We start from the raw sequence: 24,725 nt of genomic DNA, 5'->3' as shown, positions 1-24,725 counted from the left end.
GTCTGAGGTATTGCTGCTCAAGAGAATACATTCTAAGGCGGACTTGAGTCAGGTTCAGGTTTAAATCCTGCCCGCCTCTGCCACATACTACATCTGCGACTTTGAACGGTGACCACTTCCTTGAGCCCCAGCGTCCACATCTGTAAAATAAGGGAAAAGAATAGTACTTCCCTGGTAGGATTGTAGTCAGGGATAAATGAGATAATGCAATATAAAGTGGCTAGCACAATGGCTGGGGCTTAGCAAATGCTCAATAAACAGGAGCAGTTATTTTTGAAATGTGGAAATGAGCCGTACAAACTGGGAGTTGAGAGGACTAGATTTCTGCCAGTTTTTTTTCTTTGTGGGAGGTGCTGGGGTAGGAGGGAGAGAAGAAGGGAACGGAAGACTGTGTAATGTGGGCTTGTGTGGATGAGACACGGGAGGGGAGTCTGGAACACTAAACTACGAGATCTGGGCATGGAAGTGGGGCAGGAGAATTATGGTTGTATTGTGGGCACGGGAGAGGGCTAGATGGCAGCCATACCCGGGAAGGGGTTGAATGGGGCGGGACAGAGCATGGCTCCAGGCATGGCTGTCCTCTTACCAGCACTGGGACTCCCCCCGAGTATGTAAAAGCGGAGTGATGGTGAATTCTGGCTAAGGGCTGGCAGCGGCGGTGCGGGGGTGTGTCCTGGGGGCGGGGCAGTGACGCGGGGGCGGAGCCGATAGCGGGGCGGGGCATCGAGGGTGTGTCCTGGGGGCGGGACAGGGCTTGGAGGCGGAGCCTAGAGCGGGGCGGGGCATCGGGGGGTGTGTCCTGCGGGCGGAAAGGGCGCAGAGGCGGAGCCTAGTGCGGGAGGTGGTGCGGCGGGCCGGCCTGGGGGGCGGGCCCTGGGGGGGGCCAGGGGAGATGCGGGGGCGGGGCGCAACGCGGGGGCCTGTCCGGGGGCGGATCTTGGGGAGCGGGCGGGGCGCGGCGGCCGAGGCCCGGAAGCGGACGGAGGCGGCCCGGGTCCCCGTCGTCTGCCGGCCATGGACGAGGCCGACCGGCAGCTCTTGCGGCGGTGCCGGGTGAGGCTGGTCGGCGAGCTGCAGGTGGACCCGCTCTGGGACGCTCTGCTGACCCGCGAGCTCTTCACGCCCGACATGATCGAGGACATCCAGGTGCGCTCCCGCCCCCGACCAGCCGGCGTCCCCCCCGCTTCCCCCTCCGCGCGCAGACTTCATGTCACAGATGGGGACAGCGAGGCCGCGCGGAGAGGGTTGCTGAAACCACAACATGACTTAATGGCCGAGCTCCTGCCCTCCCTCCCCGGTCCGTGCCACCCAGTACCCACCTTTTTAGGAAACGCTGTGTGCGAACCCCGTTTCCCTCACGGCGTCGAGCCCACGAAATCGGCCAGCGGAACCAACAATCCCCAACACCTCTTCGAGGGCTTGTAAACTGATTCCACGCCCTGCACCATCAGAGTACACTGTTAGCTGCTGCAGCACCGTGCTTCTTGTCAGGAGGGAGGCATGTGTGTTTTTTCCTCCTCTAGCGTGGAGGTTCAGGGCACCCACTTGGGGGTCAGACTGCCTGGCACTGTGTCTTTGAGCAAGTCACTTTTCCTCTTTGAGCCTCAGTTTTCTGGGCAGTGAAATGGGGACAACAGTAGGATTGTTGTGAGGGCTAAATGAGATAGTGAAACAGTATAGTGTCAGGCACAGAGTTAGGGCTCACGGTATGGTGGCTGGTTGTGCCCTGTCTCCTTTGGCTAGCCCCTCTTGTGTTAAGTTTATGTTTTGTAAGGGGTTTGGGGGATGAGGGCCCTATGCAGGTGATGAAGAGAATAATGAGGCAAACGTTAGAGGTTCTATTTAAAAGCACTTCATGTCTTTGTCTTATTTGCCCCTCACCACCGGCCTGTGAGGTGAGGAGGGTCCAGGAGGTATTTCCTACCACGAGGTGCGTTGGGTGTGTGTGGCTTCCTGGAGGCCCCTGGCCAGTGCCCTGTCGGCTATTTGAAGGCAGAATGTCCAGTTTCTGCATCATCCGGGAGCTTGGCCTGACCTGCTGAGGAAGTCCTTAATGGGACAGGTATCATATGGAAAATTGCCAACGAATAATAACATTAAAAGAAGTCTTATGGGGGCCGGCCCAGTGGCTTAGCGGTTAAGTGCGTGCGCTCTGCTACTGGCGGCCCGGGCCCGGAACCCCGGGGACGCACCGACACACCGCTTCTCTGGCCATGCTGAGGCCGCATCCCACATACAGCAACTAGAAGGATGTGCAACTATGACATACAACTATCTACTGGGGCTTTGGGGAACCAAAAAAGGAGGAGGATTGGCAATAGATGTTGGCTCAGAGCCGGTCTTCCTCAGCAAAAAGAGGAGGATCAGCATGGATGTTAGCTCAGAACTGATCTTCCTCACAAAAAAAAAAAAAAAAAGAAGTATTATGGGTGCCTGCTGTGTTGCCTGTACTGAGTGGAAATGGTTTGAGGCCATATCCTGGCCTTCAGGTATATTCACAGGGGTCACAAACTCAAATGCCCACGGAGGCCCCATGAATGGGCACTATGACAGGCAGCTCCCCAGCTCCAGCTGAGCGTGGTCATACCAGAATGCTGGTCTGGTGTTGCTGGACTTGTCATGTTTTTAAAGAGAAGCTGGAAATTTTGATTTCAGTGTCAAATTCCCTGATTTTTTTTTTTTTAATTTTTTAAATTTATTTTTTATTTTTTTTGTGAGGAAGATCAGCCCTGAGCTAACATCCATGCTAATCCTCCTCTTTTTGCTGAGGAAGACTGGCTCTGAGCTAACATCTATTGCCAATCCTCCTCCTTTTTTTTTGTCCTCCAAAGCCCCGGTAGATGGTACTATGTCATAGCTGCACATCCTTCTAGTTGCTGTATGTGGGACGCGGCCTCAGCATGGCCGGAGAAGCGGTGTGTCGGGGCGTGCCTGGGATCCGAACCCGGGCCGCCAGTAGTGGAGCACACGCACTTAACCGCTAAGCCACAGGGCCGGCCCATCAAATTCCCTGATTTTAAATGTTAGCCACAAATTCAGAATTTTTAAAGAACGTCATTTGTACAACGGGCTGCCATTTTGCTACACCTGGTATGGCGGAGCCACACGGATCTGGGTCCTCATCCTGGCTTTATTACGTATAAGCAAGTTGCAACACCTTTCTGTAAAGTGGGGATAGTTGTAATAATTGTAATTTAACCCGTTAAGGTTATTGAGGGGGACTAAATGAAATGATGCATTTAACACAGCGTCTGAGTGTTCAGTAAATGTTGAGAGAAATGAAAACACCGTGATCCACTTGCAGAGAAGTGGGCACGGAGCTGTTTTGCTAGTGAGCATTATCTTCTCAGTGCCACTGTAGGTCTGCTGTTCAGTATAGTAGCCATTAGCCACATGTGGCTATTTCGATATTAATCTGAAGTAATTAAAATAAAAAAACTCAGTTCCTCAGTTGTATGACCCAAGTAGCCACATGTGGCTGCTGGCTACCACATCGGACAGTGCAGATAAAGAATGTGTCCATCACCACGGAAGGTTCTCTTCGACAGCGCTGCCATAGGATGTTTGAGGACAGGGTGGAGTCTCATCCCTGTGGGTCTGAGGAATTTGCCCAGTGCTGGGTCTCAAAGGATGACCAGCAGGTAACCAGCATCTCCTCCTGCTCCCACCCTGCTCCTTGCCTCAGCGGCTGGCCCCGCCATCCCGACACCTGTCAGCCTTAACCGCTCCTGCATCTTCACCGTCCACCCAACCAATGCCCAAGTCTGGTCGACGTTCCCTCCGTATTTCTCTGGTCTGTCGTCACACTTCTGCACCATCTTTGCTGCCACCCGACCTGCCTGTGGCTCCCTCCCTTCCATTGTCCACCTGCCCCCAGGGTGATTTTTCTAGAAGGCGCATCTGACTCTGACTCCCTTCTTAAAACTCTTCACTGGCTCCTCACAGCCTTCTTGGCATGACCCTGCAAATGCCTCATCCCTCACTACTGTTCCCCGCCTCTGCTTACATGTCTCATTTCTCTCAATTCACTGTTCACTTCCTAGTGTTCCCTGGGGTCTCAGCTAAGACAGCCCCTCCTGGAGGCCTCCCTGACCTCCTCCCCCAGGGCTGAGTCGGGTGCCCCTGTACCCTCCCAGTCCCATGTGCTTTCCCTCCTGGCGCTTCTCTCCTGGCGGTGTCACTGTTGATTTGTCTGTTTGCATCCCCCACTAGATGTTTGCTTCTTGAGGACTGAGACTGTTTGCTGCTGTATTTTCAGCACGTAGCACAGTGCTGGGCACATGGTAGATGCCTCCAAAATACTGAATGAATGGATAAGCAAAGGCAGGCGAGTGGCGTACACTCAGTGCACCTGCAGGCTCAATTTTTGCCTACGTGCCTGATTGTTTAGACCTATGATATACGGGAAATGGGGGGACAAGGTGAGAGTCACAGGAAAATGCGTAGGTAATGGTGCCATGTCTTTCTTTCCAAACAGCGGGCAGGCTCTGGATCTCGGCGCGATCAGGCCAGGCAGCTGATCATAGATCTAGAGACTCGAGGGAGTCAGGCCCTTCCTTTGTTCATCTCCTGCTTAGAGGACACAGGCCAGGACACGCTGGCTTCATTCCTGAGAACAAGTAGCCACGCAGCAAAGTGGAATCCGGAGACCGTCAGATCCCTGAACCTCATGCCTGTGGTGCTCGGACCAGAGTTGCTGAGAGAGGTGAAGCAGGATCCATTGAAGCCGACCCCAGGAAAACTCACTCCAGTGGTGGTGGGGCCAGAGGAGCTCTGGCCAGCCAAGCTCAGGCCAGAGGTTCTCAGACCAGAGGCACCCAGGCCAGGGGACATTGGTTCTGGAGGATTCAGTGATGTCCGTGAGTACCAAGAGAGTGTTGGTGGGTGAGTGTAACGAGCTGTCATTGGGGAGTGACCACTGGTCCAGCGGGCAGGCTGAGATTCAAAATTTAATTTTGGTGTTTTCTTTCTGAGTACTCATAGAGGATGGGTGGAATATTCTGGAGGTGTTCAGGAAAGCCCTTCCTGTGAAAAGCATATGTTGAAGTCTCTTTTGGATGTCGCAGGTTTTGATCAGTGTTTCTAGATCAAGCTATTGTTTAGGATTTACGTTTGGGTCTGTGTGGGTAGTGTTCACTAGCCCAGGTCTGGGTGCAGGAGAGAGGCCTCTGCCTGTCAAGAGTCTGCCCCCTGCTGGCATGGTACACATCCTTCCCTCCCAACAACCCTGCAAGGCAGGTATCGTTAGACCCATTCCTGTCGATGAGGAAACTGAGGCTCAGGGAGGTTAGATAATTTGCTTGCAGTCACAAAGCTACATCCAGTAAAATGCATAAATCCTAAGAGTACAGCTGGATGATTTTTACCAACGTGTACACACAGATAACCAACCTCTAAATTATCAAGATACGGAACATTGTGGTGTTCTGTAAGACTCTCCTGTGCCTCTTCCCAGTCTATTCCCACTCCCCTCCACCCAAAGTTATCATTATTCTGATCTCTATCACCATAGATCCCTTTTGGTTGTCCTCTAACTTCACTATAAATGAAATCCTAAAGTTTGTACTCTTTGAGTCTGGTTTCTTTCGCCATCATTATATTTGTGAAATTCACTCATGTTGTTGTGCATATCAGTAGTTTGTTCTTTTTCATTGCTAGGTGGTAGTAGTTCCTGTTCTGAATCATCCACAATTTATTTAACCATTCTGTTGATAGACATATGGGTTTTCAGTTAGTGCTTCGTTTCCATGGCAGCACGTGGAGATCTCGCACCTCTTATGTCATGGTTGCCTAGTGGACCATTGTGTGGTATGGATGCTAATGATGATAATAATAGTAATGGGTAACCTTACTGAGTGCTAACTTTTTGCCAGGCATTGTTTGGAGTGCTCACATAAATGATTTAATTTCATCTTCTCTACTCTTTTGTAAGGTAGGTGGTACAGCTTTCCCATTTTACTGTTGAACAAAGTGAGTGACAGATTGAGAAATGACTTGCCCCAAATCACATAGCTAGTGAGAAGTGGAAACAGGACTGCAGTCCAGGCTTCCCCATTTTGTCTGCTCTGCTGTGTAGCCTCACGTGTGCCTTGCACTGTATTTTATTTATCCAACCCCTGTTAATGGACATTTTTGTTGCTTCTGCAGTGGCCTTGCATGTGCATCTGTCTCTGACTGGGGATACGTTTCTAGAAATGGAATTGATGGGTTCAAAGGTAAATGTACCCATCTGATAGATGCTGCCAATTTGTACTTCAAAAATTTGCCATTTTATAATCTCACCAACCATGAGCAAACGTGACCATTTTTCCACACTCTTGCCGACGAGTATTAACACTTTTTCCCATGTGATGGGGAAAAAGTGAAATCCATTTTCTGTGCTGAATAACTGATTTTGGACAACCCATAAAAAAGCAGAGAAACAAACATGATGAGGGTCTAAGGAAGAAAACTGTTTCTGGAATTGTTTGTATGCATTATTATCCTATTATAAGGAGGCAGGCAAAATACAAAGTCCAACTATTATATGGTTTGGGGAAATATTAATTGGAGTCATTTAGGACCAACATTCTGGACTTGAAGCTTCCTGTTCTGTTGTAAAGTACTTTGTTTCCTGTTTGTTGTGAATATTTATTCCCGGGGGAGCTTAAATCTGAAGGGTAAATAATAATAGCAATAATAAGATCCACTTCAAATGTCTGTATTACTTTAGAGTATACACAGTGCTTTTTCAGGTCATCAAAACCACCCTGTGCAATGGTAGACAGGGCAAGCCCCTCTGTTATTATACCCTATCTACAAGAGGGGAAGCTGGGCTCTGAGAACAACACAGTCACAAAGTGAGTTTAAGTGCAGAGCTAAGACTCTGGCCTAGGTCTTCTGGCTTAATAGAGTGACTGCCTCATTTACCTGATCTGCTGAAAGGTATCTTTGTAGGTATTGGGCCTTAGTTTCCCAAGGTAGGTTTCATGGTGACCTACAAAGGATCTTTGTTACTTTCTTCCTTCTGATAACTTTGGGCTTAGTTTATTCTTCTCTTTCTAGTTCCTTGAGGTTTACAGTTAGGTTGTTTATTTGAGATCTTTCTTTTTTCTTAATGTAGACAATTATTGCTTTAAACTTCCCACTTAGAACTGCTTTTGCTGCATCCCATAAGTTTTGGTATGTTGTGTTTCCATTTTCATTTGTTTCAAGATACTTTTTGATTTCTCTTTTGGTTTCTTCTTTGACCTATTTGTTGTTCAGGAGTGTGTTGTTTAATTTCTACATATTTGTGGATTTTCCGGTTTTCCTCCTGTTATTGATTTCTAATTTCATAGCACTGTCATAAGAAAAGATACTCATGCCTTTTGACTAGAGAATTTAATCTGTTTACATTTAAAGTAATTATTGATAGTAAGGACTTACTAATGCCATCTTATTAGTTGTTGGTTTTTGGCTGTTTTGTAGTTCCCTTATTCCTTTCTTCCTCTCTTGCTGTCTTCCTTTGTGAATTGAAGATTTTCTGTAGTGGTATGCTTTGATTCCTTTCTTTTTATTTTTTGTGTATCTACTGTAGGTTTTTGCTTTGTGGTTACCATAAGGCTTACATAAAACATGTTATAGATATAACAGTCTATTTTAAGCTGATAACAACTTAACTTTGATCATATAACTCTACCCTTTTACTCTCCTCCATTTTATGTTTTTGATGTCACAATTTACATATTTTTATACTGTGTATCCATTAACAAATTATTGTAGCTATGTTTATATATAATACTTTTGTCCTTTAACCTTCATACTAGAGTTAAGTGATTAACACTGCACCATATTACAGTATTAGACTATTCTGAATTTGACTGTATACTTACCTTTTTCAGTGTGTTTTATATTTTCATATGTTTTCATGTTACTAATCAGTATCCTTTCATTTCAGCTTAAAGAGCTCCTTTCAGCACTTTTTCTAAGGCAGGTCTAGTGGTGATGAACTCCCTCAGCTTTTGTTTGTTTGGGAAAATCTTTCTCTCTCTCTCATTCCTGAAGGACAGCTTTGCTGGGTAAAGTATTCTTGGTTGGCAGTTTTTTTTTCTTTCAGCCCTTTGAATATATCATCCCACTCTCTCCTGGCCTGCAAGGTTTCTGTTGAGAGATTCACTGATAGCCTTAAGGGAGTTCCCTTATATGTAAGGATTACATATATGTAAGGACTTTTTCTCTTGCTGCTTTTAAAATTCTTTGTATTTGATTTTAGACAGTTTTATTGTAATGTGTCTTGGAGAAAATCTTTTTGGGTTGAAATTGTTTGGGACTATGAGCTTCATGAACTTGGACATCCAGATCTCTCCCCAGATTTGGGAAGTTCTCAGCCATTATTACTTTAAATAAGCTTTCTGTCTCTTTCTCTCTCTCTTCTTCTGGGACTCCAGTAAGGCATAGATTGTTTTCTTTTAATGATATCCCATAGTTCTCATAGGCTTTCTTCACTCTTTTTCATTTTTTTTCTCTTCTGAATAGATAATTTCAAATGACTTGTCTTCTATTTCACAGATTCTTTCTTCTGCTTCATCAAGTCTGATGTTGATGCTCTCTATTGCATTTTTTATTTTATTCCCTGTAGTCTACAGCTCCAGAATTTTTGTTTCCTTTTTTAAAATAACAAGACCCAATTCAATGATTTTAACATGAATACTTTTTAAAAAATTAAATTTATTTTTTTTTTGGTGAGGAAGATTAGCCCTGAGCTAACATCTGTTGCCAGGCTTCCTCTTTTTTCTGAGGAAGATTGGCCCTCAGCCAACATCCACGCCCATCCTCCTCCACTTTATATGTGGGACGCCTGCCACAGCATGGCTTGATAAGCGGTGTGCAGGTCTGTGCCCGGGATCTGAACCCGTGAACCTGGGGCCGCCAAAGTGGAGCGTGCAAACCCAACCACTCTGCCACCAGGCTGGCCCAATTAATTTTCTTTTGTTGTTTAGTTCTTTTTTATTTCTCTCTCTGTTAAACTTCTCATTTTGTTCATGTATTATTTTCCTGATTTCATTGAATTGTCTTTCTCTGTTTTCTGGTAGCTCACTGAGCTTCCTTTAAACAATAGTTTAAATCACAGATTTCCATTTCTTAGGGCTCAATTACTGGAAAATTATTGTGTTTCTTTGGTGGCTTCACGTTTCCTTGATTTTTCATGTTCCTTGAAGTACTGAATTGCTTTCTTCACATTTGAGGAAGCAGTCACCTCCTCTAGTCTTTACTGACTGGCCTCTTCAATGCATCCAATCTCGTTTTTTTTTTTGCACCAGTGGTGTGTTAGAACTTCTCCACTGGACTCCTGGACTTCCACAAAGGACCTCTCATTGGTGGGTGATTGTCAAAATCGGTGTTCTTTGTGGGGGAAGGCAGTAGAAAATTCTTATTCTGACATTCCCACTCTCTTACTTTGTCGATCATTACTGCTAATTGGGGAAATAAATAAATTCCTCAGTAGTGAATAATGGTTATATTTCTGGGGTGCAGTGGAATTTTGGAAATGAGCAATAGTTGCAGAATTAAGGCTGTGGACTGATAGGAGTCTTCAGGCTAGGTAAAACCATTCCTAATTTAAAAAATGGGATGTAAATGCTTTTCTGGGGTGGCTTTTAAACTGGCGAGACAATAGTTCCCAACAAGGGGAACTCTGAGCAATGACTGTCACCATCATTGGATCATGAGTGTAGGCTCCAACACGACTTGGAGGTAGCCACCATGTTCTCTTTGTTTAAAAAAGAAAAAGAATGTCTCATAACCTTATAGCTGGCAGCTAGTTGACTTCTTGCTAATTGAAATGAAAACTCTTTTGACATTGAAGGAAAATGACCAGCTTTACTCATGTATTCATTCTGCAAATATTTCCTGAGGACCTACAGTGGATTCCACAGAGAGGGGGCATCTGCTCTCCTGGACCTTCCCTTACACCTTTCTGTTCTAGAATGTCACATAAATGGAATCACAATGTATATGATCTTCTGGCTTTTCTTACTTGGCATAATGTTTCCAAGGTTATCCATGGTGTTGCTTGTTATCAGTAGCTCATTGCTCTTTAGGCTGTGTAGTGTTGTTCCCTTGTATGGCTGTATCACAATTTGTTTATCTGTCAACTTGTTGATGGACGTTTGGGTTGTTTCCAGTTGTGGGCATTATGAATTAGGTTTCAGTGAACATTTGTGACCAAGTCTTTTTATGCCCATTGCACTCATTTCTTTTGGGTGTATACCTGGGGGTGGAATCGCCGCTCAGTGGGTGGGTGTGGTTTAACTTTATTAGAAACTTCTGACCGGTTCTCCAAGGTGGCTGTGCCCCTGGACCCCCACCAGCAGTGCGTGAGTGTTCCCGTGTTCCCGTTCCTCCGTTTCTGTGTGGGCTGTCCTCACAGAGTCCCTTGCCCCTCCCCTGTTGGACCTTGACATTCACATTTTCCTTTTCTCTCTCTCTCCAGGTGCTCAGGAGAGATGGAGGGGAAATGCCAATTTGGTGAGTCTGCACGTGATTTGGGGCTGGTTGTGTTGGCTTTGGGCCCTTCTGCTCTCCCCTTCCCAGGTCCTTCCCTGCAGCTCTGTCGGGAGCCCAGGGAACCCAGCCCAGCTGGAGGGAGGGTCCCAGGCCCCCTAGGGCTCCCTGACCCCAGCACAGCTCTTTCTGGAGCAGATTGTCCAACCCTGCTCTTTCTTCATCTGTGAAGTCAGGAGGTCAGACCTAACGAGGGGTGGGCATCAGAATTGGCTGTGGCACCCAGTCCAGACCGTCACTCACTCTCTCATTTGCAGCATTTGTTATGTGACTCCTGTGTGCTAGCCCTGGGCTCTGTGCTGTGATACCTGGGAACAGACCGCTTGTGTTTCTAGCCTGATGGAGCCATCAGCCTAGCAGAGGCCAGTTACACAAAGAAATATATAAATATGAATAGTGTTAAGTACTGTAAACAAAAGGAACAGACTGCCATGAGAGAGCATTACAAGGGAAACATTAAGGAAGCAGTGAGGGTGCGCCTGGGCACGATTCTCAGGTGCTCCCCGGACCAGACGATCTGTAAGGTCCTTTTGGGGTGAATGTCTATGGGTGTCAGATTTCTAAGCTAGCAGCTCCCGTCCCTGAATACTGCGATGGGAGCTAATCTTCCCTCCCAAGTTAAGCTATTTGTACATCACACAGCTAGTGCTCTCCCCAGTCTGTTTCAGTCTGCTTGCTTCTGCCTAGAATGCTGGGTGTAGACCCTTCTACTCCCTCAGAGATGGGGCAGATCCCATTTTCTGACCCCTCTCTCCAGACTGTCAACCACATGAGTGAAAACCAGGGAGTCGCCTTCTCTCCTGGAGAGCGTTGTGAGTCCCTGGTTCACATTGGTCCTTGTGACTGGACAGGCATACGTCCTGGACGCGGACCCCTGTGGCCACTGTCTCATTATCAACAACGTGAACTTCTGCCTCGAGTCGGGGCTCAGCACCCGCACCGGCTCCAACATCGACTGTGAGAAGCTGCAGCGGCGCTTCCGCCTGCTGCATTTCGTGGTGGACGTGAAGGGCGACCTGACTGCCAAGGTACGGTCACCGTCTGTGGAGAGAGATGGGGCGGGTGAGGCAGTGTCCTGCAAGGGACCCCCAAGGCAAGCGACTCCCCAAGGCAAGCCCTCAGGTCTGTAGGACCGTGTGTGGGAGGCAGTGGGGCTTGCCAGTTCAAGCTTCAGACTCAGAGACACCTGGGATGAGGACCTGGTTGAGGACTGGCTATCCCGTCACCTGCTGTGTGACTCCTGAGCCTTGGTTCCTGGTCTAGGTAGTAAGATAGTACTCACCTCACAGGGTCATTTTGGGGATTCAATGAACAGTGCCCAAGCATGGCACCTTTTCCCCAGGAAAGGTGGCTATTTTAGCTGTTATGACCCTCATTACTTCATTATTGGCCCTGGGAGCAGGGACGGTGCTCTGCACAGGCCTTCGGGTGGGCCCAGGATGGGGGCCTGGTCTGTCAGTGTTCTGGCTCACCTGCAGCCTTCTCTTGTAGCAAATGGTCCAGGCGTTGACAGAGCTGGCGCGGCGGGACCATGGTGCTCTAGACTGCTGTGTTGTGGTCATCCTCTCTCACGGCTGTCAGGTAGGAGGCTCAGCTCCTTGGGCTGGTGCTGGGGAAGGCTGCACAGAGAGGCTGTGGAGGAGCCCCAGCCCTTTCCGTGTCTAAGACACCCTTGGCTTTGTGGGAAGAGCCGTGGGTCCCTTTCCACCTCCCGTTGTTTTCTTGGGAGCCATCTGGCCCTCCGAGGAGTTGGACGCTCCTCCTGGGTGGCGCAGTGTTCCTGGGAGAAGCCATCTGGGAGAGGCAGGGAGGAGACAAGTTCTGCTGACAAAGCTCCTGCCCCTGCATTTCGTTCAGAGCTCCTGCCTCGGTGGTGCTGGGCATTGTTCCAGGCCCTCTGCTGCTGGCTGGGAGTCAGCACACCGGGACCCGCTCTGGGCTAGGCCACATGTGCTGGGTCATTGTGGTCAAGCCCCTCCTCCTTCCTGGGCCTCAGTTTCCTCATATTTTAAGTTGAGGATTTGGACAGATCAGAGATTACAAGCTGGGGGCCTTTAGTCCCCCTCTGGGTTGCAGTGTTTTCAACACTGGCAACTTTTACACAAAAATCAGGATTTCCAGCTTCTCTTGAAAAACCACAAAGATCTGGCCTTATCAGGCCAGCATCCTCACAGAGAAGACTGGGGCCTGTAGCTGGGCAGGGCTGCCTCTTTGGTCCTTTCATTCACGGTGTGGCCCTGGACCGGCAGCATGGATCACCTGGGAGCTCGTGAGAAATGCAGACTCTCAGACCCCACCCCAGACCTCTTCATTCACAGCCTGCACCTTAACGAGATCCCCACGCACATCAAGTTTGAGAAGAATTGATCTCGGGCAGCAATTCTCAACGTTTAGCTGCATCAGAGGTACCTGAAGGACCAGATTGCTGTCGTCACTACCAGGGTTTCTGATTTAGGAGGTCCGGTGGAGTCCAGGAATTTGCATGTCTTACAAGTTCCCAGGTGATGCTGCTGCTGCTGCTGGTCCAGGGACCACACTTTGAGAACTGCTGATCTGCAGGAAGCTGGTGGGCATTCTCCAGTTAGGCTGTCTGGCCCCTATAGGCACGTGAATTTGAGAACCAACCTGCCCTGCTAAATCAGCCTCATGCCCCTGGCTGGGACCTTCTAAATGCTTGGCCCCCACAAGGCCTCTGAACAGGCTGCTGGATTCCTACCCCAACTTCTTGATTTTGTAACCAGGATTCTTGGTCTTTTAGGCTAGCCACCTCCAGCTCCCGGGCGCTGTTTATGGCACAGATGGCTGTCCTGTGTCCGTCGAAAGAATTGTGAACATCTTCAACGGAACCGGCTGCCCCAGCTTGGGAGGGAAGCCCAAGCTCTTTTTCATCCAGGCCTGTGGTGGGGGTAAGCAGGTCTTCAGCGTCCCCGTGGACGAATCTAGTGGGGAAGGAGCTGCCACCTACTTCCTTCTCCACCCTGCCCCTCACGATGTCCAAAAGGTCCCTCCATGCAGTCAGAGGGTCCCAAACATGGTCACTGGTGTCTGAGTGGCAGCACCTCCATCTGGCTAGAGTAGGCCTCAGCTTTGACCGTCTTTAGAGGTCAGAGTCTTCCATCTCAGTGCAGTAGCATTAGGGGCTCATTTAACTTGGGAACTTCAACTCTAGAGACATGGGAAAAACAGAGCAGAGAGGAGAGAAAACAAACTCTCTTATTTTCCTTATCATCATTCCCCCAACCTCCATCAACCCCCTTTCCATTATCCAAGAGAAAGGGAGGCCAGAGCTGAATTAATGATTAGAATTCCCAAGGGCCCAGAGACTGGGGATTTCAGTAATTTTTAAGGATTATTTGGATTGTTTGTAGTTTTGCCACATGCCCTGACTTTAAACCTAAGCCCTATTTCACCGTTACCTGGTTTTGTTATAAAATAAAAAAAAGAGGGAAGAGAGAGGAACATTGTGTGTCCTGGATTACGGGACATAATGGCGGAGGGGGGGTAACACTGGGAATTCTGTCCCAGGGAGTCAGTCCCCTCTGCCCAGGGCTCTGCAGGGGCGGGGATGCCTGAAAAGCATATCAGTTCCTCGCCCTTAGCCTGATCTGCCAGAGGGGTGGGCAGTGTTACACGGTTGAGCTCTCCAGCTTCCCATGTAGGGGCTGTCCAGGCCAATAATGTGTAACATGGACACCTGTGGCATATTCTGCACATGTTCATCTGTCCCATACTATTCCGCATTGGTGGGGGTGGGGTGGGGGGGTGGGTTGTCTAGGAGAGCAGGCTCTGGTCACATGATCATCCAGTAAGTGTTTATTGAGTACCTGCTGTATTCACCAGGCTGTGTGTCAGGTGCTGGGGATCCAGGACAGACAGGGTCTCTGCCTCATGGAATTTATAATTGGACTGGAACTGCATTAAGTCACTGTCATGACCCATGCCCATAACTTGGCCATGAGTGACTGAGAACACTGGGTTAAATCCTGGGTCAGCTCCTTACTCCCTGCATGACCATGGGCCAGTTACTGTCTAGAAGTCTCGGCTCATGGGGATAATTACAGAGCCTACCACACAGTGTTACTATGATAATATCTCATGCACGAATTAGTGCATGTATAGCACTTAACACAGCACCTGGTTCATTTTCATAACTGCAAAGCTGCCCTCCCCCCTCCCCCAACCCCAGAGGACCCAGTCACATAAGTGCCCCACCCCCCCATCACCAGCTCAGTTGTCTCAGAGTAATGGTGACAGGAAGGTGGCTGCTGCTCTTGGGGTTGTAGAAACCCTTTCTAACTCATCTTTGTTCTTATGATCCAAAATGCGTGGTCAAGTGATGGTCTTACTCTGAGGCGCATGGTCCTTCTTTCTCCCTTGAATCAAATGAAAGACGAAGTGGGCAAGGGCATTATGAATGAAGGGCGAGCTCGGATGCTAGCTTTCTGGGAAAGTTACAGTTAGCTGGTCTTGCAGCCCAATGCCCACCCCACTGTCCATTCTCAGTAGCAAGGAGGATCTCTGGTGTGACTCTTTGGACTCCTTAATGGGGCCTCCTTGGTGATCTGGCCCAGGCCACTTTGCCTCCTAGAGCCTGGCGTGCTGTGTCCGCCCCCACTCTGCTCAGTCTTCCCGGGATGTCACAGGCTCTGGCTTGCTCTTCAGCCTTTCCCTGTGCCATTCGTCTGCCTTGTCTCCTGGCCAGCTCTTAATTATCCATCCTTCTGGTTACAACTTATTGTCACCCCCTCCAGGAAGTCTTCCTTGCACAAAGTCAGGGTGAGCTGGCCCTTGTGCTCCTGCAGTCCCTGTTCTTCCCCTGTCATAGCACTTTCTCCTTGTCTTGAGAGGGTTTCATCCCCTGGTCAGCTCTCCGAGGGCAGGGCCAGGCACGTCTGCCCTACAGCCAGGGACCCAGCCTGGCACAAAGCTTACAGTATGGTTGCATCTTATGTGGATTCTTATCATTTGAATTTGAAATACAACCATATAAAAATAGCTGTGAGCAAAATTAAAGGACTGTAGACCTGCCATTAAAAAGAAAACAAAACAACTCACTGGGAGCAGCAAGATTCCAAAGCTGGAATGCAGTCAGTAAGACGCCACCTTTGGGTCCCTGCTTAGCCCCGCAGGCTGCGTGACCTTGTGTTTAACACTGTTGCCACATGGGGGCGCCACTGTCAGCTGAAAACAGAAATGCCGAAATGTCGTGTTCTCTATCAGTGTGCGTAGGGGGGGTGTCCTGTTGTTTACATGCATCAGAACTTCTGCCCTGGATTTTGGTGACTCTCGTGTTGCTATTTGAAAATTCACTGTTGTGGGGCCAGCTTAGCGGTTGAGTGCGCACTCCACTACTGGTGGCCCGGGTTCGGATCCCGGGCGCACACTGACGCACTGCTTCTCCGGCCATGCTGAGGCCGCGTCCCACATACAGCAACTAGAAGGATGTGCAACTATGACATACAGCTATCTACTGGGGCTTTGGGGAAAAAAAAAAAGGAGGAGGATTGGCAATAGATGTTAGCTCAGAGCCGGTCTTCCTCAGAAAAATGAGGAGGATTAGCATGGATGTTAGCTCAGGGCTGATCTTCCTCACACAAAAAAATAAATAAATAAATGGAAATTCACTGTTGTTACAATTTAAAATAATTTTAAAATCCTCTGACATGTGATCCACCCTTTCATTAAGAGGTAGTGCAGGCACAGAGTGGAAACACGTGCCTCGTGGTCGGTAACATAGGTATGGAATGTCGGTGAGTGAGTAGTGTGCTACAGCACGACACAGCATGCTCTGTTAGGGCTCCGTTAGGCTGAGCTGTTAACTTTGGGGCCACCCTTCAGAAGTTTAGAGATGGTGCTGAGAAGGCAGAAGGAAGAACGATATGCTACAGTGATTGTGGATTTTATGTGCTGAGGGAACAGCTCCTCTTCCCGCTGTATATTTATTCTTATGAGGGAGTTAGTCTCACCTTACCGAGAGTTTTGAGTTAATCAGGCTCTTTGAGTGTTCTTGAAATGCTGTGCATTAAATACATTACCCTGTAGGCGAGGCCTTCACATCAGATTGTAGAGGAGGATGACACACAACTAGCATCTCCTGTCTGACCCACGCATTCTCTTTCTCCCACACTCCCCTCTCAGATCCCATTGTCTCTTCTCCGTTTTTCACTGGCAGTCCCTCTGCCCACCTCTGTCTCCTGAGGCCATTCTTATGGCCTCCCCCGCTGCAGTGCCCCCTCCCCCGCTGCAGTGCCCCCTCCCCATCTGTAGTGCCCCCTCCCCCAGCTGCACCCTGTGGCCAGGCAGGCCCAGCAGCAGTTCCACGCTCACATCTCAGGTCCCTTCCCCTCTTCCCACTTCAAGTCATTCCCAGACACCTCGGGCAGATTCCAGAATCTCAACCGAGAAAACAAGCAGAAGCAGTGACTTGAGTAAGCCATAGCATAGTCCACCTTTCAGATCTAAGGCTTGGGGCCTCCATGGGAAGAGGCAGAGGAGTCGAGAGGCAGAATCCTGGCTCCTGCACATTAGCTGTGAGAATGCAGACAAATTACCAAGTTGCCGTGTCAGCTGTAGGAGGTGAGAGATCAGTGGATGCTAGGGTTATTATTATGGGGCTGCCGGAACCATCTCTGTCCTATCTCTGTCCCCTGCAGATGGGACCCTAGCTTCCCTGGGATAAGAGAGAATTGCTCGTAAGAGCTACCTTATTTGGTATTCGTAAGACAGAAGCCAAGAATGGCGATTTTTCTCCCCCTGTTTGTCTTAAAGGGGACACTGTGATACAGTGGACAGTTTCCTGCATTATATTCGCACCCCCCTACAAAAAAGAGAGATGAGTTTTATATCATTTTTTTAATCCCAGTCTCAATGTAAATTGAGGGCATCATTTTTTCAGTTTGGGCGTTTAGCTCCCCAGATAGAAGGACCCTATCTTCTTTTATGTCTTCCTCAGTGCCATGTTGTACCCCAGGGGTACTCTGTGTGTGTCTGTGTGTGTGTGTCTGCCATCTGTGAGATAATCAACGATTTTAAAGAAGGCTTTGTAATAACCTGTGGAAGATCCTCGTGATGATGTGATAAGGGAATAAGGCACGATTAGTTGAACCTGCAAATAACCAGGTAACAACAAATCGACAAAAGACTGGAAGGAGATGCAGCCAGCTGTTGGTCTTGGTTGTCTCTGGGTGCTGCCAACACGGCTAGCCTCTGTTTTGTTTGCTTTGTTTTGAATCATTATGTTGAGATTTAATGTGTGATAGGGAAGAGGCCACAAATGTGATTAAAAAAAGCAGCCAATTCCAAAATGGCCAATGTAGAAAATATTGGTAGGTAAACTCATGAGACCGAAAGTAGTTCATGCTTATTAAAAAACAATAAAAAAAATTAAGGAGGCTAGCCCCATGGCCTAGTGGTTAAGTTCGGCGTGCTCCACTTTGGCGGCGAGTGTTCACGGATTTGGATCCTGGGTGTGGACCTACACTACTTGTCAGCCGTGCTGTGGTGGCAACCCACATACAAAAAAATAGGGGAAGATTGGCACGGATGTTAGCTTAGGGCTAATCTTCCTTAAGCAAAAAAAAAAAAAGGAAGATTGACAACAGATGTTAACTCAGGGTGAATCTTCCTCAGGAAAAAAAAAAGAAAAAAGAAAAAAAAATCAAAATCAAAGCCTTCAGGGGTATGTAAGGGCAAAAATTAAAAGTCTTTTGCCCATGCCTGCTCCCAGTCTTGTTCCTCAGAGGCAGCCACTGTTAACAATTGGTGTTTCCTTCCAGACTTCTCTCTCTCTCTCTCTCCTTTCTGTTTCTCTATCCACCCATCATTTATATGCCAAATGGATCATACTTTATATACTGTTCTGTGACCTTATTTTGGTAACTTTTTTAAAATTTAAAAACATTGTGGTAAAATACACATAAAATTTACCATCTTAACCATTTTTAAGTATATAGCTCCATGGCATTAAGTACATTCATATTGTTGTGCATCCATCACCAGGATCCATCTCTGGAACTGTTTTCATTTTGCAAGACCGAAACTCTGTCCCCATTAAACACTAGCTCCCCATTCCCCTCCTCCCCAGCTCCTAGTAACCATTCTATTTTCTTTTTTCTTTTGGTGAGGAAGCTTGGCCCTGAGCTAACATCTGCTGCCAATCTTCTTCTTCTTCTTTTTTTTTTTTTGCTGAGGAAGATTGGCTCTGAGCTAACATCTGTGCCCATCTTCCTCTATTTTGTATGTGCGATGCCGCCGCAGCATAGCTTGATGAGCATGTGTCTGTTTGCGCTCGGGATCCGAACCTGCGAACCCCGGGCCGCCGAATCAGAGCTCGCGAACTTAACCACTATGCCACTGGGCCGGCCCCTCCATTTTCTCTCTCTATGACTTGGACTACTCTAGGCATCTCATGTAAATAGAATCATGCAGTATTTGTCTTTCTGTGACTGGCTTATTTCATTTAGCGTAATGTCTGCAGTGTTCATCCGTGTTGTAATGTGTCACAATTTCCTTCCTTTTTAAGGCTGAATAATGTGACTTGTTTTTTAATCACATAAAATTTACCATTTTAAAGTGTACAATTCAGTGGCATTTAGTGCATTCACGATGTTGTGCAACCATCACCACTGTCTAATTTCAGAACTTTTTCATCACCCAAATAGAAACTCCACACCCATTAGCAGTCCCTCTCCGTTCTTGCCTCCTCCCAGCCCCTGGCAACAATTAATCTGCTTCCTTCTCTGTGGATTTGCCTAGTCTGGATATTTCATATAAATGGAATCATGTTATGTGGCCTTTTGCATCTGGCTTCTTTCACTCACATGTTTTCAAGGCCCATCCACATGGTATTATGTATCAGAACTTCATTCCTTTTTAAGCCTGAATAATATTCCGCTGGATGTCTGAACCACATTTTGTTTATCCGTTCATCTGTTGCTGGACCCCTGTGTTCTTCCCACCTTTTGCCTCTTGTGAATAATGCAGTGATGAACATTGCCGTACAAGTTTTTCTTTGAATACCTGTTTTCAATTCTTTTGGGTGTATACCTTGTAACTTGTTTTTATAGCTGTTTTTTAAATTTCTGCATCCCTCCCCACCCCAATTTTACTTGAGTGTGTAAAACTTTTGTTGTAGTAAAAAAGTAAAACTTCTGTGTTGGTTTCCTGCTCATGTTTGCCCAGCACTGGAACCCTGGCTCCAGAGGAATCAGCTGGTCTCAGGCTGGGCAGGCTGGGTGGCGCCAAGACGCGAGGAGCAGGGGTTCTGGTCTGTGTGTTACAGCGACAAGTGGTGTCTGTCTCTGCTTCCTGCAGATCAGAAGGACTATGGATTTGAGGTGGTCTCCACTTCCCCCGAAGACAGGACCCCTGGCAGTGACTCCGAGCCAGATGCTGCCCCGTTCCAGGAAGGCCCGGGGGCCTTTGACCAGCCGGATGCCGTGTCCACTTTGCCCACAGCCAGTGACATCTTTGTGTCCTACTCCACCTTCCCAGGTGAGCGCGTCCTCCCACCCAGCGGGTCCTCCCATCTGCCCCAGAAGCAGCCGTGTTGTGAAGAAGACCTGGGTGTGAGTCTTGGTTCTGCCACTTGCCACCTGTGTGACCCTGAGAAATTTACTTCACCTCTCTGAGCCTCAGCTCAGGGCGAGGCAGGCGAGGGGCCTAGGATGCAGCATTTAAGGAGGCACGCACCCTTGGGTTTGTGTGCCTCACTTGCTTCACCCTCGTCCTGGCCCTGCCTTGGTCTTGTCATCTTTAAAATGGGAATAGTAATCATACCTCAGGGGTCGTCATGGGCGTTAACAAGGTGGCTGGCACATCACTGAGCACAGAGCCTGGCACATGGCAGGTGTGACAGGTGTCAGTTTCCTTTCTTTCTTATCCCTTGGGTGAACACTTGACTTCTCCAAGCCTTGGCCTCCTTGTTGGGAAAACAGGAATCATAATCAAAGTCACAAGGTGGTGGCGAGGATGAAATAAGATCACGAATGGGACAGAGTGCAGAGACGTGGGCTGCTACTGCTGGTTGTGTAAATGGGTCAGAGTCTGGAGGTGGCCCAGGCTGCATGTGTGGGGTGGGGGTGGCTCTGTAACAGAGTTCAGCCTTTCTCCTTCCCAAGGCTTCGTCTCCTGGCGGGATACCAAGAGCGGCTCCTGGTACGTCGAGACCCTGGATGGTGTTTTTGAGCAATGGGCTCACTCTGAAGACCTGCAGACCCTCCTACTCAGGGTGAGTGCTGAGGGGAAGGAGAGGAGAGGAGCAGTGTGTCCTCCTCAGGGCCAGGTGGGAGAGAGCAAGACCCCAAGCCCAAACCAGAGGTAAAAGATGGTAACCCTCCTTTGCTCTACACCTTGGCTTGCCGTGAGAGTTGGTACTCTTGCTTCTTTTAACGTGAGATGTTATTGCCTGCGGTGCTGTATGCCCCTTACTCAAAGGGCGGCCTTCCTCGGCTCCCCTGAGGTCCCCAGGCTGACACCTCCCATTCCCCCCACTGACGGAGCTGGTCCTCAGCTCCAGGGTGGGATGGCTCAGTGGCCAGAGCATGGCACCTCCTGAGGGCAGGTTGTGGGGGCCATCCCTGCACCCTTAGCCCCAATGCGTATTCATCTACTCTTGACCCTCAAGAATCGTGAATCTGTCTTAGTATACCCCCTTCTTGGGAGGCCCAGTGAGAGGACAGGGAAGGAGGGCCAGATAGGGCCTCACTGAGTGAAGTCCCCCTCAGAGCAGTTGTTTTCTCCAAGGGTCCCCGAGCACACGTGGGCCCTTCCTGCTCTGCTGAGGTATTTCATGTCTGAGAAGGGGCTGTCAGGGCTGGGACCGCTCTCTCCCCTGAGGAGGCTCTGGCTCTGTGCTTTGCTGAGCGGAGCGAAGAAGAGCAGGCCCGCCACCTAGCACAACTCCAGGGGGCACCCTGTGCCGTGGCCCCTGGCAAGTGAACCTCAGAGGCAGCTGGGCCCTGCAGGGTGGGGGTGAGGGTGGGGGTCTGTCAGGGCTGAGCAGTGCACTCGGCTCCTGGGCCGCATCTCTGCTCTCAGCTTTTATTCAAGCAAACCTTTCGATATGATTTGAACTTGGTCGATTTTTGAATTGTGAAATTTTGAATTTTGAGTTTTTTAAGCTTACAGTTGAGATGTTTGTTCTCTAAACGTCCCACTCAAAGGGCTGCAGTAGAGCTGTTTTTAAAGGGCTGGATCAGTGGACATTCCCCCCAGCTCCTCTTTGGAATTCTTACATCCATCAAGAGCGCTCACAGACCTCCCTCCCTGTGGTCATGTTTTCGCAGGTCGCTAATGCTGTTTCGGTGAAAGGGATTTACAAACAGAGTCCTGGTTGTTTAAATTTCCTCCGGAAAAAACTTTTCTTTAAAACTTAATGAGGCCAGGGCCCCTCACCCTGCCTTACTTTTTACCCCACAACCTTCCCGCTCCAGGCCCGGCGGCGGCTGAAGCCTGGGCCTTCCTACAACGATAGCTGTCACGCTTTGAAGGGTTTTGTGGCCTGTAGAGAGTCTGCTCTTTCCCCACCGGCGGCAGACAGGCTCTTAGGAGCTTCCAAACTGGAGACAAGTGACCGGTGCTGGAGGAAGAGGAAGCGGAAGAATTCCATGGACACCATGTGGCTCACCATGTGGCTCTTCACCAGTGGCTGGTCCGTGGCTAGTGACCGTGGTCTGTGACCCCTGTATTTTCCCTAGAGCAGGGCTTCTCAGCTTCGGCACAGTTGATATTGGGGGCCAGATAATCCTTTGCTGTGGGGCTGTCCTGCGCACTGTAAGACGTTAGCGACTGGTCTGTTGTACCCACTAGATGCCAGCAGCACCTCCCTGAGTAGTGACAGCACTCTTCAGTGTGTCTTCACACATTGCCAAATGTCCCTTGCTGGGCCCCCACTTGAGAACCACTGATGTGTCGGCATTTTTGGCTATAAACCAACCAGCATCTCTCTTAGATCAGCAAGTTGGGCGTGACTAGAGTCTGAACAGCTGGAATCTGTGAATCCTAAGTGAAGTTTTCAAAATTATTAATCTTTCCTGTATTGCAGTATTCTTAAAAAAATAAATCTTAGGTGAATATGGACTCGCTTTTGCCTATTTCCCACCTCATTTTGCTCCCACTCTTTGTTCTTCCTTATAAAGGAGACTTTTGCTTTTCTTGAAACACTTCCCCATCTCTTGTTTCATTTGACCCCCCCCATCCCAGGAAGGCGACTGGGTGGGAACCATATGCTCAGGGAGGTCAAGTCGCTTGTCCAGGGGAACACAGGTAACCAGTGGAGAGACCTACCCGGACCCAGGTCTTCTGAGTCCACTCTGTGCTTCCAGGTGCCTTCCTGGCTGAAGGACCCCTGCACCTAGGGTGACCGTGCTGTGCGACAGGGAGCTGTTGGGCTTCCCCAGAGAAGGCTCCATCCCTGAGGTCTTTTAAGCTGTCCTGACCTCAGCCTGTTTCTTGCTTTTAGGGCCCTGGACATGAGGATGGTTTGGTACTGAGACTTGCACAAGATGTGATGCATGTCGTTGTGACTTTATTAGTAGTATTTTCCTTCTGTGACCTTTCCAAGTCTGAAGCAGTCCTGGGGACTTCTGGTGGTTAGTTATTTGCAATCACCTGCAGGACACACATAAGAAAATAATCAGGGTAACCTAGCAGAGCAGAGCTGTGCTTGGCAGTTCCCTGGCTTTCTCCTTCCGGGCTCTGTGCTGCTTCTGTGAATCAGAGGCTGCCGGCGATGATGCAGCTCTTGCCTGAGGATCTCCAATAACCTTCGGGAGAAAAAGATATTATCCCAGCTTTTCAGTGACCTGCTGGGGTCATCCTGTAAAGAGGGGTCTTAGCCTGGAGTCCTGTTTGGGTTTCAGGGTTGGGGGTGGTGTGAACTCCTAAAAATTATACGCCCAATATGGGAATGGGCATGTTTTTAGATTTCATTTGTTTCTCAAAGGGTTTGAGAGCCTCAAAATTGTTAACAACCACTGCTGTTTGCAAGGCCCAGTTATGCATTGTGGGTGGGGCTGTCACCTGTTTTCAGAGGCTGTGTAGCGGTTAAATATGATATATTTTAACACCCCAACTCCGTGATCCAGTGATGCTGCTGGATCTCTATAGCACAGATACTCAGAGCAACGTGCAAGAATGTGTGTCTAAGAATGTTTGTTGCAGCCATGTGAGAGTAGAAACTGGAATATTATTTAGCTGTTCAAAAGAATGCCATGGACATATGTGCTCACATGGAAAATGTGAGATGGTGTGAAATGAAAAAACTAAGCTGAATGGTGGGATGAGTAAAATCCTCTTTTTGGTTAGAAGACAGTGTGTACATATATAGGTATTTTATATATGCACATAAAGTCCAGAAGACCACACACCAAGCTGTTAACAATAATTATCTCTGGGGGTGGAATTAGAGATGTAAAACAAGGAGGGACTTCTACTTTTTTACTTGATACACTCCTATATTCTTTTAATATTTTTCCAAAGAATTTGTATTACCTTCTAAAATAAAAATAAAGCTGGTGAATGCTGAAGGTTCACGTGTTGCTGTCATTTAATGAACACTTGTTGAAAGGATGAACGCCCTTCGCCACCTGTCTCCTCCTGTCGCTTCCCTGCTCATGCCTTTGTTGGCAGCTGCCTTGTCACCTGTCTGGGTTTGTCTGGGCAGGTGCTCCCAAGCGCCTGTGTGTGACTCCAAGCTCCACGTGGCGTGACCTGGGCTGGGACCACTGCAAGGTTTCACTGGCCCTTCTGCAGCTGCGGGGCAGCCTCCTCCAGAGGACAGCTGGTTGCTTGGCTGTGCCACTCCTGGAACCCGTTCCTGGGCATATGTGCCTGCCCTGGCTGCGGTCCTGTGAACGCAGGGCCTCTGCCCACCCGAAAGCCTTGCTTTCCCCATTGATCCCCTCTGACATCTGGCCGTGCTCGCAGCTGCGGCCTGCTCTGTTGTGCTTGAGTCTGCGGCTGGGAACAGCTGATGCTGGGACAAAAAATCAGGACGATTGCTCTGGTCCCTGCCTTGGAGACCCCAAGGTGCTGCCAGGACCAGCTGCACGGTGACTCACGCAGCAGCTGGGGCTGGAAAAGGATCCTGGGATTTGGCTGGGAAAAGAACCTCTAAGCAACCTTCCCTCCATTCACTCTTGGGCCAGGCTCCTTTGAAATGCTGGTGGCACCTCAAAAGCTGGACTCGGATTTTCCTCTGC

The 24,725-nt window shown here is 48.7% G+C and overlaps 1 protein-coding gene across 1 annotated transcript; it reads left to right on the top strand.

Annotated features, from left to right (window-relative positions):
- Positions 1 to 966: 966 nt before the first annotated feature.
- CASP9 (caspase 9) lies at positions 967 to 22,142 on the top strand. The gene is made up of 9 exons (XM_058552957.1): positions 967 to 1,146; positions 4,478 to 4,859; positions 10,454 to 10,488; positions 11,376 to 11,552; positions 12,016 to 12,105; positions 13,283 to 13,430; positions 19,837 to 20,016; positions 20,643 to 20,752; positions 21,810 to 22,142. Exons 1-9 carry the CDS (start codon positions 1,015 to 1,017, stop codon positions 21,897 to 21,899), a joined length of 1,344 nt encoding a protein of 447 aa, XP_058408940.1. The 5' UTR covers positions 967 to 1,014; the 3' UTR covers positions 21,900 to 22,142.
- The last annotated feature ends 2,583 nt before the right edge of the window (positions 22,143 to 24,725 follow it).

This window comes from Diceros bicornis, chromosome 13 (assembly GCF_020826845.1).
Source record: "Diceros bicornis minor isolate mBicDic1 chromosome 13, mDicBic1.mat.cur, whole genome shotgun sequence".
NCBI classification, from domain to species: domain Eukaryota; kingdom Metazoa; phylum Chordata; class Mammalia; order Perissodactyla; family Rhinocerotidae; genus Diceros; species Diceros bicornis.
Note: the sequence above shows the minus strand (reverse complement) of the source record. Positions and strands in the feature narration are given on the sequence as shown.